The 16,985-nt window shown below is 44.5% G+C and overlaps 1 protein-coding gene across 4 annotated transcripts in view; it reads left to right on the forward strand.

The window, feature by feature from the left end:
- Positions 1-16,985, forward strand: part of BEND5 (BEN domain containing 5) — an 876,445-nt gene that overhangs the window by 503,805 nt on the left and 355,655 nt on the right. Inside the window, exon 1 of one of the 4 annotated variants that reach the window (XM_065842089.2) lies at positions 9,653-9,958. The exons of 1 other annotated variant lie outside the window; for it this stretch is intronic. In XM_065842089.2, the coding sequence (XP_065698161.1) occupies positions 9,742-9,958 (217 nt within the window). In that variant the 5' untranslated portion in view covers positions 9,653-9,741. Of the gene's footprint in view, positions 1-9,652; positions 9,959-16,985 lie in introns of those variants that run through there. 2 more of the 4 variants (XM_065842088.2, XM_065842090.2) reach the window with 2 other exon arrangements.

Below are 16,985 nucleotides of genomic sequence, written 5' to 3' on the forward strand. Positions count from 1 at the left end.
ATAACTGAACATTTCAGGCTGTTGACTTATTGATGATAATGTTAGCATTTTCCAGATTGGCAGACAAATTGCCTTGTAGGAGTGGCTGTGTGTATTTATACATCATCCAAAGGTTAAGCTACAGAATATACTTTAATTGCTCGAGATAACTTGGTAAGTTATGTTGCTAGGACCAAAACTTCTAAACTTAAATGATGAAATAGGTAGCAAAGCCCATGCTGCTTTCCACGTGAATAAACCTCTCAGCAACACTGATTCCTGACAGTGATGTTCATTAAATAGCGTCCCAAAGAAAGAGCTGCCATTTTAGAGGAGTTTTTAACAAAGAGAAAACTCTACTATTCTTGGAGTTTGGATTGATCTTGCTACTTCAGCAGGGACAAGAATTAAAAAAACCCCAAACATAAATCAATTAAAATGGGCCGTTCATGTATAAGCTTTTTTTTTTCACTTCCAATTGTCCCAAAATCTAAATGTGTAAAACACCAAAGCCCCAAAGGAGCAAAACCACGTAACGTGCTGTAAGAGCAGTGTAAGAGCTCACTGAGAACATTTCACCAGGGGAAACATCATCTTGGAGCTATTTGAGTCATTTAAGTCTGATTGTTATATTTCTTACTTCTCACTGTAGCAACACAATTCTCTAGAATATAGACCCCTCAATAAATTACTGGGGAATAACAAGTGTCCTGCAAATCAGCTGGTTTACAGTAACTGCCTATGTATGTGCTGTTACTATAGGTAAACATGAGTTAATTCAAAGTCGTTTGCTCTCAGTGGAGGAAAACTGGTACCCTGCAGTAGCTTGGTCACCTACAAGCGCTCAGTAATTCTGCTGGAGTATAACACATTGTGCCCTTTCCCGGGGGTTCTGGCTCTGGGAAAGTATGGATTCCTAGATGAAGAAAAGGATTTTTCCAGCCGGAGATGCAGAGTAGGGATCTGAACCCCATCAGCCAGGCAGGGCAACCCAAACAGGCATCTCGCTTGCCAAGGGCTGCAGTGAGGAGCTTGTAGATGAGGGATGGGAGACAACCCTCGATTTGGAAAGAAATCTCTCTCGGCCTGTGTTTTGGAAGGAGGTGAGAATTTCAGGCTGATCAAGCAAGGAGATGGAGGTATCCTCTGTCAGCCTTTGCTCCAAAGGAGGACGGGAGTTCGAGTTACAATGCCCTGTGCTCTGCTCTTTCCTCGGAAGGAAGTTTAGCAGCTTCCACACTGAGCACAGAGGATATTTGAGATCTTGTTCTGAGAGAGCCCTGCAGGGTAAGCAAGAGCTCTGTGGGTTTTCTCGGGCTGTAAAGCTGCCTGTCGGTATCTGAGGTCCACTGGAGACCTCTCTAGGTCCACCCTCTCTTTGGGTTCATCACACAATGTGAGCTGTGAGCAGGAGTGGTTACTGTCCTTATGCTCTTTGATTAACAGTTCTGGTTTGTTGTGCTGTTAAATATGGTAATAGTGGTCAGCAGTGATGGCAGTGAGTTCTGGAGAGACCACGGAAAATCAAAGCACTTGTGTCACACATGGTGTGTAACACCAGTGAAAAGCCTCTGTGGGCAGCAGCTGATTGCAAAGGTATATATAGAAGCCTCAGTAGAATGAAGTTGCTTGCTCCCTTTTTTGTTACATTCTAATTGGTGTCCTTGTTAGTAATCACACTATGGATACTGTGATACTGTGAATTAGAGACTGCCTTACCCTTGGAGACTGCCTATGCCTTTCATTGTAGAGACAGTCCCTCCAGGTCAGAGAAAGGCAGATAATGGTGTCTGCTGAACTATCCTTACTTGTTAAGAAATGTGTCAATTCATCACTTTTCGTAGGCGAAAATTCATCTAACCCATTATTAGCTTACTTCCCAACCAGCTGACTGTTTAAAGCAATATCCTGAGACACTGCACGGTGCTGCTTCTGGGTTAGGTCTTAAACAAAATCCAGGCTTCCTTTGCACTGTGGTCTTTTCTCTCTTGTGTTTTTGGATAGAAACTGTAGGCAAGCTTATTTAAACATTCACTAAACACTGAGATACTCTCAGTAGTGCCCCATTTTGCTTGTAATATAATCCCTGTTGTTTCCCCACCTACCTTATCTTTTCTATTTTATTTCCTCTTACATGCACTGGTAAATAAACAGAGAGTGGATGTGGAAAATCTAAGCCATCCAAAAGGAATTCTGTATCGTATCAGAGAATCTGAAAGATTCTGGGAGGACTGACAGCTCCGCGTGAATCCATACACCGAGACTGAAGTTTGGGCTGGACACGAGCCCTGTTTGCTCCAGCTATTCTGGAAAAGCTGCTTTTGCAAGGTTTTTGTCCTCAGAATAGTAAAAGGAGTTATGACGAATGTAGCCAAGTCCGCACACAGCTGTGCCGCACACACTTCCTTATCTTCATTGACATTATTTTTTCACCAGTCTGGCCTGTGCAGTATCTGCACACAGTGTATGTTCAAAATATTGGAATGCTGTGGTTGTGCATACAAACCGTATAAAGGGAAATAAATACCAGATTGTATGTACAAGCATCAAAATTTGATTATATGCAAGATCTAATCTTAATATCACACCATCCTCACTGAAAAGCGTTGCAAGAATATTCCAATTCATATTCTGGATGGCGAGTTTCTCTGCAGTCATCTCGCAGAATTCTTACTCGTGCCAGGAGAATATCAGTATACTGAACTGAATAAAAATGTATACATTAAATTGCTTATTCAAATGACCAGCTTTGATGTTTGTAGGGAATTTAAGCAGGAGGCAATATAACCTGTGCTTTGTTTTATTGATATGAGAGGCTACAGAGAGTTACAAAACAGTGAAGAATGAGAAGTCGTATAATATGCTGGAAATGTGAAAAAAATGCAGATTTCAGTTATTATCTTTCACAGCTGTATTTGCATAGAAATACACTAACGGCTGGATGACATTTCATGCATGAGCTTGATAGAGCATCCTTAACATATTCATGTTAGGAGAGTACTTAAAGGGAACCTCGAACTCCAAAATTCCCATCTTTCTTTGAAAAAACCAAAAAGCCCAACAACAACAATGCACAGAACTATAGCTTCCCTAGGGCAGTCTAGTACACAATTCCCCGAATGTTGAATATTATTGCGCAATAGATGTTGCTCGGGCTTCTGTGAAAAATACTGGCAGGGCAGGAAGCCCCTTGAGGTTTCGGACACCTCTTGGGTGACCAGTCTCCTATGCCATTTCCTGTTTTGCGGGGCAAAGACAAATGCTGATTTTCTACACTCTGTGATACAAAATGAGTTACTCCTCCTTGAAGTACTAGGATTCCTGGTGGTGACTGTCACAGTTATCCCATGGTATGAATTTTTGGGATCTGGGTGACAGCAGCTCCTTCCAGTTAACGTTTACTTGTTGTGTTTGTGGCGTTTTGTAATGTACTTATTTACCTACTAGCACAGACCAGGTACAACTTCGTTTGTAACTCATCAATGGTAAACATACCTGGTTTTAGTAGAAGTGGAGAGGCTCACAGAATGTAGTGAAGGTTTTTATAGCAGTGAGCACTTGCAATTTCAGTTTCCAGCAGTTTCAGTGTTCAGAATTATTTCATTTTAATTTAAATGTGATTATTAACGAGACACGTCTGAGGAAGGCGCTTTTCTGGACTATTCCGAGGGTTATTCCTGCTCTGCTATCTGCCATTCACCTTCCACAACAGGACTTCACGTGCTCGCATGAGTTGATGTTCGTCAGAAGAGCTGCTGGTCCATCTCTGGCTGTGACTCGCATTAGAAGCGGACAACTCGATCTTCTGAAGTGATGACATGTGAGCACTAATTCCTGGGAGCATTTTCTGAACACTCACTTCATACTGAAATGCAGCCTGTCCTCAAAGGGATTAGGAGGAATATGACAAGAGCATGAATTAAAAAGCACTGGGGTGTGAAAACATATCTCTTTAAATAGTTTTGACTCTGCCCTCCTGCAATCCCATTCCTGTTGCTGTTAATTGTCAAGAACCTTCCAAACCAGCAATAACCATCTCCAGAGCCTGTCTGGTCTCTCGCTAAAATCAGGCTGCTGAAGGGAAGTGGAAATGTGAGTATGTGCAGTAGTAGCTGACCTCCTTTTCTGCTGTGCATAGATCATATCCCACGGTACTTGTGGGAACCCCTCGGGCAGAATGGGTCTGTCCAGAAAAGGGCTGCAGGGTCACCTTCCCTGTCCGTATGAGATAGAAATGCTGCTTCAAGACAGAACAGATGTGAGAATAGAAAACCAAAACAGATCATTAATACCTTCTTACTCAGGAGCTCTGTCTACAGCATAACATAATCACAAGCACTGTCTAGTAATGATATTTTACACTGAAGGCCAAAGGTTACAAGGAGACTTTAGTCCTTGCCAAATGGAAGTCACTTTGTCATTAAGGCGCAGAAGGAATAAAATTCTTGGAGTGGTGCAAAATCTATACATGTAAAGCTACGTTTAAAGTCATATTAGTAAAATGAATATCAAAAGCCAGGGAAAAGTTGGGTTTGAAAAAGAAGAAAGGGAAAATCTCAAGATTTCCAGATAGAGTGGAAATATATAGGGTGAAGTCATTAGTAGGAGCAATACAGATCATTTGGGTTGCAATGGCAATAGTGTCTTCAGAGCCGTTCTTGAAGGCAGTGGCAGTGGTACCAGAAGGGCGGGATTTAAAGCTGAGTCCACCACAAGTTGGCTTAACCTGGAATTTGGAAAAGGAAAGTCGAGTCTGGCACAGGTTCTTGAAGGGCTGCCAGTCCCAGATCTGTCCATTGCGCATCCTGCCACGATGGGAACGGTGAGTATCGCACAGACCAGTATCCACAGCAACAGACACTGGAATTTTACCTCCTCAATACATAGAAAAACCCAAAGAAAATAATTACTTTTTCATTTTCCAGTTTTATAATTGTAATAATGACCTCTAGGTCAGGAATTTCTGGCAGTTAATGACTGTCTGGCTTTTTCTTTGGCCCTTGGTTTCTCCAGCCAGTCATTAACAGTGAGGAAAGTGCCTTCTCCAGTGGTCACTTTGGCTTAATCATCACCTTTTCTTGTTACAGAATACACCAGCTGGGAAATAAGTGTTTCCTATGCGAATGGGCCCATAAAATGTTCCTTAGGTTTCATTTATTTGAAAGAATATTCCGTTAGGACATGCGGGTTTAATGTAAAAGATGATTGAGTATTACCCTCCGCCCCAAGAAAGGTTAGATCACTCTCCGAACTGGGACTAAATAGCTCTGCAGTGACGCCCTTCCTCTGCTGAGGATGGTTTAAGGCCACAGATTTCACAAGATGAACTCTTAAGAATTTATCTATGTAATCTAGGCTCCCATACTATTCTCTTGGTATTGGAATGCTTCAGAAATTGCATGTGGGCACAGATATTATCTTGTCTATGTTTTCGGATGATGTAGGAACTCAACCTCTTTCTTTTTGTTTGTGTGAATTTGATGCTCGAAGCAGAGTCTGCCAACAGTATCCTGAGAGTCAAAAATCACTTCAAAATCCAGAGGGTAACACCCCTTAGGAGTGCCTGCCATGCTGCGTTTGTCTGGCTAGTAGATCTACCCCTTCTCTATATGACTGTTCAGAGCAAGATTCAATCATACCTGAAAATGAACTTATTTTGCACTTTATTGTAAGATAAAAAATGATACTATGGAGCAGAGGTATCTTCTGACCACCCTATTGATCACATTCTTGGTAAAAATTAACCAGCTTGTGAGTAGATTGTACGCGTGTGCGTACATCAACCTTTGAACAGTCGTCAGTTCTTGTGCATTGTTATCTGAGTTATTCTTTAAGCTTTATGACTTTAAATGCTATTGTTAAAATACTGTGTTACCCACAGAAATTGGGAATACACCTTCAAGGTCCGTTTGAGCTTGAAAGCAATTATGTAAAAGTGCACTACTAGGAGGAAAAACAAATTCCCAAGAAAACCACATATTAAACATGTAGGGGTTCCCAGTAATAGTCCATTGCTGAGCAGTCAGGTGGCAGCGAAGCCTCTCTACCTGAGTGGTAAAAGAAGATGGGAATTTCTTCATCAGAATCTTAAAATCAATACGGTGTTCCTAGAAGGTTTGGTATTAAACATGGAAGTAACGTGCCTGATGGGTCTCATTTTGATGTTGAGCACCTGCATAACTATTATTGGTACTATTAGCTTCTCATTTTGCACCTTTTGTGCAAACACAGAGTGCACATCAAACCAGCAGGCATCCGCTCTTGCTTATAACACTTTTTTACTTTCCAAGAAAAGCAGCAGCAGCAAAATCCGGGTAGTGCTGCAGGGAACCAGCACTCTGGAGTCCCACAGGGGCTGGGACTGAGCTTTGTGCTTTCCTGACCCTTGCAGCGACACGTTTACTGTTTAAGCCGAGGCTTCCTTTGTATTTTGAAAGTATGACAATCTCCTTCTCAGCAGGGTTGTGTTGTTTCTAAAAGGCTGGACTTGCTGGAGGATTTGAATCTGGTGAGGATTTAGTAATTCCCTTAACGATGAGTTTTAAAATCTACACCTTTAAAATAGCTCTACATCTTTAAACCCTGGGCTAAGCTCGGTGTTAAAACAGCTGGCCAACCATTAGTAGTATGGGAAAGGTCCAAAGCAAAGGAGTGACAATATTTGTATTTCATTCTGTGCTTAAATGGATCTTTTCCCCAGCTTCACAGCTAACCAGTGCAGATTATTTATAGATTTTAAAGCCAGAAATTAACACTCTTCCTTGTAGGCAGAAATGTATGGGATTATTATTAATTCTTTAGCATTATAATGCCTTCTGGCTCAATCTGTGTGCTGGGGACCAAGTGTAAACATGCATTTATCAGCCCAATCCTTCATATGTTCCCAAAAACGACCTTCAGTGGAGAACTGTGAAACAGCCTTTCTAAAGGATTCGAGAACTCTTTTTGCTGCTGATACAAAGATCTGTACAGCCTTGGCTGTAACTGAACCTTCAAACATCAAATGTTGCAAATACCAGTTTGGAGTGTTCCCTTTCCCCCAAAAAGGAACCAAACCAAACCAAACCCACACTACTATGGCACTGGTTGCCTTCGCATTAAGTCCTTTGGTCTTCTTTCATGGGGGAAAATTATCTGGGCCTCCTTGGCACTTGAAGAGATCTTTCCCCTTCCAAGTCAACCTAATTTTTGAGTCTTTAGCTTCCATTTCCAGTTTCTCCATCTTCCTGTGTCCTCTCCCTTGACAGCAGCCTTAGATGTTGCCATCAGAATTCAGCTGTGGAGGAAATACAATCCCGGCAAGAGTCGGTGTACCGAATCCCCCACTAGCCACTGAACTTAGTGGGACAAAATTGTCCGTCACGTAATTTTAACAGTGTCCACGGAGCAGTTCCAGCTCTCGGCCCGTCTCGTCGTCTTTCTGCAGCTCTGCCTCCATTGTGACACGAGGTAGAGGAGATCAGAGCGCTACGGCAGCTGTTGCTGTTTGATCAGCAACACAATCTTTGCTGGAATCTCATTTCCCTTGCAGCCTAGCTACTAGAATACATTTGTCACCCGTACTTTGTAGCACACTTATATTTGCCTGTAATTACATACCGGTCTGGCAATACTTTATTGTTAACATAAAGTACTGCCATTTAAATCCCAAATCTTGAACTGAAGTATTTGCAAAACTCTGTAATTGCTAAAATAATAAAGCTGCTACTATTGTTTGGGAAGTTTACAGCTTGTTACTGAAATATTTACCTCAGCTTAACTATACTGTATGCATTCTTTATGTTTTCATGTATTGCTTAAGAGACAGACAGACTTCTGCTGGGCATAACTGTAAGTGTTTGATACTTTCAGAGAAGGGCTGAGGGTGGAAGGGGCCTCGGGAGCTCATCTTGTCCATGCTCGAGCAGGGCAAATGGCAGCAGGTTGCCCAGGACCATATCCAGATGGCTTTTGCGTTATTTCCAGGGATGGGAACTCTGCAAGCTCTCTGGACAACCTGTGCCACTGCTCAGTCGGAACTTTACTTCAGGTTTTCCACTTTCAGTGTGGTTAAACTCAAGGTATTGGGTACAGATAGTACTGCAAACCTTAGGGATATGCAAACCAAAAAAACCCCAGTTTTCATTTTTTGTTGGCTTCTTGCAAACAGAAAAGCAGCGATGCCCTTCTCTTGCTGTTTATTACTCATTCTGTGTTTTATTTTTTTCCTTTAAATAATTCTTCACATATTATTGTTGTGTTCTAAGTCTGGTTGGGTACTTCAGCACTAGAAACATGGATAAGAGTTTGCTGTGGACCATAAGCAATGCTGCCACATTGTTTTTTCATACAGGAAGCTCCCAACCTCCATACTCAGTACGTGTCTCCAAAATCTCAGGAATCTGTGCTAAAAATGGCGTGGCCTCTAGCCCTTGTCTGTGCACACCTGCACAGAGTTTCTCACCTCTCTGTGCTGTTCTGGGGCAGGGTGGGGAAGGTTTGTGCTCCCCCAGCCACCACCACTGGACGGTACCATTGAGCACAGGTGGTTCTGCATTGCCCTGGAGCCCTTCAGTTAAGAACAGCCGTGCACATCCTGTTGGTACTTGGCAGGCGAGCCTGGCGTTGTGTCTGGTTTGTCTGTGAAGGACCCGGTCTCCTCTCCTCATGGGCACTTGCTGGCGCTGCCCCGGCCTCAGAGCTGACTGTGTGTCACCTCCCCTGGGAGCAGGCCTGTTGATCTGGAACAGGTGCGAGGAGTTTTTAACTCTGAAAAGGAGCTTCCTGGGGCCTTTACTTGTGTCGTGCTTGAGCAACAGAGCTCAAGGGTGAGCGATGCTGTGGGGATCCTGCCAGGCCCAGCCGGACCATGGCGAGCCCAGGGGCAGGAGCCGTCCCCATGTCCCCCCACACAGTGCCTGGCGAGCACCAGCTGACCCTGCCCGGCCTGTCACAGAATCCCAGGATGTCAGGGGTTGAAGGGCCCTGGAAAGCTCATCCAGTGCAATCCCCCCATGGAGCAGGAACACCCAGCTGAGGTTCCACAGGAAGGTGTCCAGGCGGGTTTGAATGGCTGCAGAGAAGGAGACTCCACAACCTCCCTGGGCAGCCTGGGCCAGGCTCTGACACCCTCACCAGGAAGAAGTTTCTTCTCAAATTTAAGTGGAACCTCTTGTGTTCCAGTTTGTACCCATTGCCCCTTGTCCTGTCACTGGTTGGCACTGAGAAGAGCCTGGCTCCATGCTCCTGACACTGCCCCTTTCCATATTGATCCCCATGAATGAGTCCCCCCTCAGTCTCCTCTTCTCCAGCTCCAGAGCCCCAGCTCCCTCAGCCTTTCCTCACACGGGAGATGCTCCACTCCTTTCAGCATCTCCGTTGCCCTGCGCTGGACTCTCCAGCAGTTCCCTGTCCGAGAGCACCTGCCCGACCCAACACCCTCCGCGGCGGAGGTGCGAGGGGCAGGCCCGGGCCTGCCGGGTGGCGAGCGGAGGCGAGCCCGAGCCCCAGCCCCGCGGAGGAGCCGGGACGCGCCCGGAGCCGCCGGGAGGGGAATTCCCGTCCCGGCCCGGGCGGGAGAGCTGGGAGAGCCGGGCGGGGGGGCTGCTCCTCCCGCCCCCACCCGCCCCTCGCCTCGCGTCGCTCCGCGCTGGATTGCTCGTGCCTGCCCGGAGCCGGCGCTGCCCGGCTGGCGGCGCGGCCAGGCGAGCTCAGCCGAGCGCAGAGGGCGGATTGTGAGGAACAATAACAGCGCGGGGCCGCGGCCGCCCCGCCCGCCGCACCATGTACGCCTTTGTGCGGTTCCTGGAGGACAACGTCTGCTACGCGCTGCCCGTCTCCTGCGTGCGGGACTTCAGCCCCACGTCCCGGCTCGACTTCGACAACCAGAAGGTGTACACGGTGTACCGCAACCCCGAGGAGGCGGAGGAGGACGACGAGAGCCCCGGCGAGTGGGGCGACCGCCTGCTGCTGCACAAGGCCCAGATCCTGGCCCTGGCAGGTGAGGGCGGGCCGGGCAGGGGGGGCGGGCCGGGGGAAGCCCCAAATGCCGCCCCCTCCCCGCTGAGGGGGGGAGAGGAGGGGGCGGCTTCGCACCGACACATGCTCAGAGCCTGGGGGTGCGGGGAGGCGGTGGGACCGGGGTCGCCATGCCGGGGGGGCGGCTCCCATCCCTCCCGCTGCTTCGCGGGGCCTGGGCGGGCCCGGGGGGGCTGGAGCGGTGGGGGTCCCAGGGAGTGGCTGGTGGTGTGGGGGGTCCCATGGGGTGGCTGAGGGGCTGCAGGTCCCGGCCGGGCAGCACCGCTCTCCTGCCTGAGCTCTCTTCCAAAATAACCCCGAGCTCTGGTAGTGACCATCGCTCCACAGCCGGGGCTGACATTAGAAACTTACCAAAAAAACCCAAAGTTAATGTTTTCGTACACAGCATTTATAGGGCATGGAGTCATTTATATGTCTTCGCAGTTTGGCAGCGTGCTGCCAAATTAGAGGGGTGCTGTTTTATATCCACTTTGTTAGTTTAAGTGACTTCACAAATTGGAAGGCAATAGTGGAACCAGAGCTTTAGATGCTATGCTTGTTAAGCTTGGTCTTGCTACATTTGGTTTGTTTCATGTTTAGCTTAACAAATGCCTCTCCGACGAAGAGGACCAATTAAGGTGTATACCATGACATAAACCTATATGTTGGCCGTTTAAATGGGTTAAGCCCTCGCGCTACGTGTGTCCTCAACTGTTTGGCAGCACGTTGCCTTGAGGACTCTCTGTAGTTCCCTTGCAGCCATAGGAGACATGCTGTCATAGCCAGAACTGACATAGAAGGGAAGTTTGGTGTTGTTTGTAACAAATTACCGGTTAGTGTGGACTTGCCCAATAGGCTGTTGAAAGACTGCAACGACCGTTTGAAATGTCGGTCTGGGCAGCAATGTGGACGTTGAGTTCTGACCCTGACTTTTCCAGTTGAGGAGAAACACTGGTTACATCCGTCTCCCCAAATATGGAATGGGCTGAAAAACCTCTGCTCTCTGGTACTGAGTTCTGAGAAGGCAACGCTGGTTCTCACCTTTAAACAGAGCAACTTGGTGTCCAAGTCATGTAAAATTAGTATTTTTAAAATATTTTTATTTTTGAAAGTAACAGTTCCTGAAGCAGTTCAGCCTGGTTGTGGTCCGTTTGGTCCCTGACTCAGACAGCGACTTTTACCATTATCCTGTTTCCAGTAGTGTCCACATATGGATGCCTGGAAAGAACAAGAAACAGGCCAGCATATATGTCATTTCCTGTAAAGCTTTACCAATTTCTGAATATTTGAAAGTCCAGGAGTTCAGGAGAACTGATAAGGTAGCCTACCAGAGGAGTGGATTGTGCTGCTAAGTTTTTGTTGTCCCGTACCAGCCTGTGTGTTCTCTGTCCTTGTCTGTCACAGAGGAGAATTGCTATGTGTAGTATTTCTTGCAAGTTACCCATCACATCCATGGAAGACAGCGGTGTGGGCGTTCAGGGTTTGCTTGGCCTCTTCTCAAAGGCATCCCAACTGGACTTCACCTTCCTCTTTCTCAGAGGGGAACTGCAGAAGCGGTGCCCTTTCTGTTCCTCACGTTCATCTCAACACAACTGAAGTGTTTCAGAAAAATATTAAGTAAAAGGCATTTTGCTCACATGCTAAGCCTACCAGCCTGCATCAGTTTTCCAGCACCTACTTGGTCATTTCCCTTGTTCCAGGCAGAGCCTGTACATACCTAAGAGAAGTGCTCTCTGTACAGTTTCTCTTTGTTTTCTCTCTCTTGAACCAGAACAAACCAATATATACTGTTTCCTCCAGAGAACAAGACTTGTTACCTGCATTAGTGATTTGCACTAATTGCTCCCCAGAGATTTTAATTTCTTCAGGAAATTCTCCTGCTGAGCCAGGAACGCAAAGAAACATACAGTTATCTTTATTACATCTGTCACATCTCAATATATCTGACTAGATCTGTAGTTTATGTGCTTGGAAGACTTCTCGCCTGAACACCAAATGAATCCTTACTTCTGTGCTTCTTTCCACCCTGCACTGTGTAAAATTACCATAATTGAATTAGCCATGTTATATACAAAGGGTTATTTATGTTTAAAGTTGCAATTTTCTCCCCAAAGTTTTAATATTGCTGGGGTTTTTTATTATAGTTACAAGCCTTGGGAAGAAAAGTTGATCTTATGTGAAGACATCTTAGCACAACTTACCGTTTATAGTGACCAACTCTGTTTTTACAGATTAAGGCAAACACTCCAAGTCTGAGGTTAGCCAAACTCTTTATTTAGTTAAAAAACTAATTTTACAAGTCTGCAGTAATGTTTCACGTGCTGTCATAGAACTTTTCATTCTAAAGGATTCTAGCCTACCTTAGTAGTAAATAATGCATATGAGGTTGCTTTTATATGTAAAATATACATCGTTGATTTTGAATTTTTGAAAGGAACCCTTACCTGCACAAATGAGTACATCAGTGACTTTAAAGATTTACTGCTGTGGTCCAAGGATTCCCCGTTAGAAACAGGCTTCAGGATCAAAGACACGGTGCAGATATTAAATTGAACAGACAAAAACCACAAAAGAATAAAGGAGGAAGATGTCATCTTTCTGAGCCTGCACAGGACTCTTGCAGTTTGAATGGTGCCCAGTTTTCTTACAGTGGTTTAACAAGGCTGCTCAAATAAGCAAATCTCTATATATTTTCATGGTCAAACACTGTCCATATAATAAGAGTTAATCATAGCCTGGGAAACAGATCCTCTTGGTTTTCCTTTCTAGTGACCTGAAAAAAAAGGCATAGAGGAAGAACAGAGATACGAGATTCGTATTAGAGTCCTGATTTTTTTCCTTTGAAAAGAGTTTTCCTTTCCTTTTACGTTTAAAGAAATGTAGATACTTTTCGAAGTTCAACCTTTGTAAAGCAGGAGTTCACGCAGGGATAAGTGCTTGTTCATACCCATAGTACAGAGTTTTTCTGGAGCATTGGTTGTGTAGAGTTCATGAAACAATTGTCCTCATTTGAGAGAGTCTAGGAGCGATTTCCTTGATCCTTTGTGGTTGGAAGCCTGTGTGCTTGTGTGGGGTATCATTGTTGCCGTAGAGGAGAGGGCACAGCTGTAAAGCTATCCCGAATTTAAAAAGGGGGAGGAAAAAAAGAGGGAAGTGTGGTGGGAATGGTCAGAGCATCAAGTAGTTGTGATAAGAGTTGGTATGGTGAAGAGATAAACACTATCTTAGTTTGAATACTTCAGGAAGAAGTTGTATGTAATAGTATTACAGCAAAGTGATAGACGGCCTCTACTTGTTCAGAAGTGAGCCCAAGAGCAGGGCTCAAAGCAGAATGGTTAACCCCAGACTAAGACAGTTCTTTGGACCACAGAATGCAGATTAAAATAGACGTTTTTGTGCCCTAACAAGTTCAACATTTGGTTAACAGGCAATTGATGTCATGTAATAATAAAGGAATAATTTAATATACCTCTTGAATTGAAAATACAGCTCAGCAGGCTAGAGTTTCACTGAATAGTGGTTTTTGAGGTGATATGTTAACTGGTCTATCTTGTTGAGAATACAAGAATAGTAGGCAGCTTTTGTGGAAGAGTTGGAGTCTGTCTTTTTGATCATCCACACCTTTCCTTTTTCCTTCTCTTTTGTCCGCTCCTCAACATACCAAAGCTGTTTTTCTGGTCCCTCTTCTTGAAATATGTGTGCCACCTGCAATTTTTTCACGCTTGTCCAACATAGTCAGTAGCAGAATTTTGTCTATAGTATATGCACCTTAGAGGAGCTAGAATGATCCTTAGATGACCTTGTTGGAGCCTTTTCTTGCTTGGCAAAGTTATGAGTAGCAGGTGGGATGAACTGAGGTTCAGGGGCTTTTTAAAGTTCACTGCTTCAGGCGCCGTTTGTTAACAAGTTAATAGCGACTATCTTCTTTCCTGACTACAGTAAATAATTGTTCTAACTGCTGCCCTCAATATTTGCCACCCACGCGATTGTAACCAATGCATCTCTATCAGATTCTCATAGCAATTCCCCAGCTGCCACGGCAGACGTGTTAATACCTGTGTGCATCTCTGTATTATCTTGCCCCTTTATACGATGTTATGCTCCACTTATTGAAGTAGGTTAGGCGATTTTTTTAAATCTGTACAGCTCACAGTGAGGTAATTTGCTGCGTATTTCAGAAAGATGTAAAATCTCAGAACAATTTTAAATGAGGTGATTCTGTGACTGGGTTTTGTGTAAGGTTGAGGGTGGATACACGCTCAGAAGCTGCAGCAGCCTTCTTTGCTGTGGGTAGATGAGAGAGGAGAGACCCTTTGTCAAGTGCTGGAATAGGTGAGAATTCACAAGAGGAGGTCTTGCATGATATCGAGTATATACAAAATTTAGGTCAGGAAGCGGTCTTGATGTGTAACATTAACATAAAGCTTTTATTGGTGTTTCTGTTGTCTTGTGCTTCTTCATGCTTTTTTTCAATTCCTTGTGCTATTCCGGCAGCTTGGGGAGTTGGAGCAGGTAGAGCATATTTGTAGGAGCATATTTGAGATACGGAGGAGCATATCTGAGATATACAAAGGCACAATTGTGGGGGTTTTTGCTTTTTATTTGCTTTTTTTCAATTCCTTGTACTATTCAGGCAGCTTGGGGAGTTGAAGCAGGTAGAGCAGGTCACAGCTGCGGCCGCTCTGCACCCCTGCTCCATCCTGTGTTAATACATGGCCCATGTGTCACGTTTCCATTCCCAGCCTGTAGAATGAACTATTGTGGTGGGGCCAGCGTTTGCTAACTCTTTGTTCCTAGAAAGCTCTAGGTCTGTCCCTCGTGGTGACACGCAGCTCATACGGTGTGTGACAGGGACCTGGGGAGAGACGGCACCAGGAAAAAATACCTAAACACTTCCAGCTGCTTTTTGGGTGATCCTGAGTGCTGCCCTGAGTAAAGGCGTTGCAGGCTGAGGCTGTTGGGCTATTTTCTGGAGTACCCGTGGATGATCTTGCGTGTCGCTGCCTTTGGGCAGCAAGTCCAGCTCTGGATCATCGGTCTGCTGTGCTTGCCGTGGGAAGGGTGCTCTGCGGGCACTGCAAGGGAGCTCAGCAGCTTGTGCAGGCTGAGGTAACTGCGTGTGTTTAAAAACAAACAAACAAATCCCTCAAAACAAACCAAAAAACCCCACAACAACAACAATCCAACCCCAAACCAACCAACCAAGCAAAACCAACAAACCCAACAACTTTGTCCCACGGTGCTTGCGCTGCTGGGTTAGCTTTCCACCCACGGAAAGATGCGGCTGTACGCAGGTTCACCAAAGAATTTTGTGTAACACAGTAACTCCATCTCACTCTTAAGTACAGTCTGGGATACAAATGTAGCAATATTTATAAAGAATGTTTAAAGCTGAATTTCACACTGTTTCCGGTTGGGCCATTTCTGGTTTCACTCTTTGAAGATAAAGGAAGGAGGTCTTTTTCCCTTTTTTCTAAATTCTACTGTAGGAGCATATTTGAGAGATGAAGGAGCATATCTGACATATAGAAAGGCACAATTGGGGGTTTTTTTGTGTCATTTTGGTTTGTTCTGCATTGACGTTCTGATATGGCACATTTCACAAAGCTTAAGTGGCAGCAGCAAAAAGAATTTGGAGCTTTTAAAACTGTAGCTGGTAAGTAGGGTCTTGGAGCAACCTTCGTGATAGTGGTGATGGTTTTATGTCACCAGCAGGATAAAGTGCCAGTAAAAGGGAATTTTAAAAGCTGTGATTTATCTGTGCAAAAAGATTTTACCCTTATATTTATTTTTCCCTGTATCACAGTGGTTATTCTAGAAAGAAATATCTTTCTTTTTTTGATCTTAAACTCTTTTCAACAGACCTGCTTGTTCCTCAGTCACGTTTGCTTCTTGCTTCACGCTAATAGTCAGAAGTCACTTAATAGTTACTTCTTTATGACATGAAGACATAAGGGTGACCTACACGGTCGTTATTTCTTTTGGTCTTGGTGTGCATATGTTGCAGCACACACCACCAGTTCTGCTTGTCAATGTTGTATAAGCTTAACTGCGACACTGTAGAAGTATGAATTTCAGGATTTTAATAAAATAGGCTTCAAAGATGGTATGGTTATGGTAGCTATGGTAACTAACACTTGCTAATTAAAATATGCTAAATTTTGCAGAGGAGTGAAAAGGAGAAAAAATGTACGTTAATGTTTGCGTTTTCATAATTTAACAGAAAAACATTTTTTCACGTGGATTGCCTAAGTGCCAGTCAGTCAATTATTTACTTTTTTTTAAAAGAAGCCCTTTAAAAATAGTAGAGGCTGAACCACATTGCAATTTTTGCACGTAAACTTAAACAAATGCATAGATCCTGCCCAGTGTTTCCATAGCAAGCTCCTTCCCGGGCACACGGAGCTGCGGGGTTCAGGGCTGCTCCCTGCAGGCTGCGGGTGGCAACGCCACTGGGGCTTTGTGGCCCTTGCCGTAAGGAAACCGGAATCAGAGCTTGGGCCTAATGTGAGTTTACAGCACAATACAACCTGACTGGTCGGGGCAGCCGGATTGACAAATTGTAGCTGTCATTGAGACTGATTATCTCTTTAAATGAACTTTTGAACTTTTAAAGAAAGAAATAGCTTTTAATGTAGGTGGGTTTTTTTTTTAATATTTATCATGTTCAAACGTTTAAGAAGTAATTCCCATAGTTGAGTCTCATATGTAGGTCCTGAGGAAATATAGAAAGGCTAGCATTTTAGCATTGGTCTTGTTTTCAGGGTTTCTTCTTTTTAATTTGATGGTAATATTGGACTATTGTATTTGTTTCAGAAAGGTTTAGGAGAGTTGTTCCATAATAGCTCTAATCCTTTGTGGTAGACGTGTTCAGAGTACCATACAAATATTAACAAATCCACACAATACTTCAGTGGGGAAGATGGAGCCAGGAGGATGGAAAGGTTGGGTTAGTCAGGGTCACTGTTTGAGTCAATATTGGATCCGGGATTAGAACTGTTCTCAGGCTT

This window comes from Patagioenas fasciata, chromosome 6, assembly GCF_037038585.1.
Source record: "Patagioenas fasciata isolate bPatFas1 chromosome 6, bPatFas1.hap1, whole genome shotgun sequence".
Lineage (NCBI taxonomy): Eukaryota > Metazoa > Chordata > Aves > Columbiformes > Columbidae > Patagioenas > Patagioenas fasciata.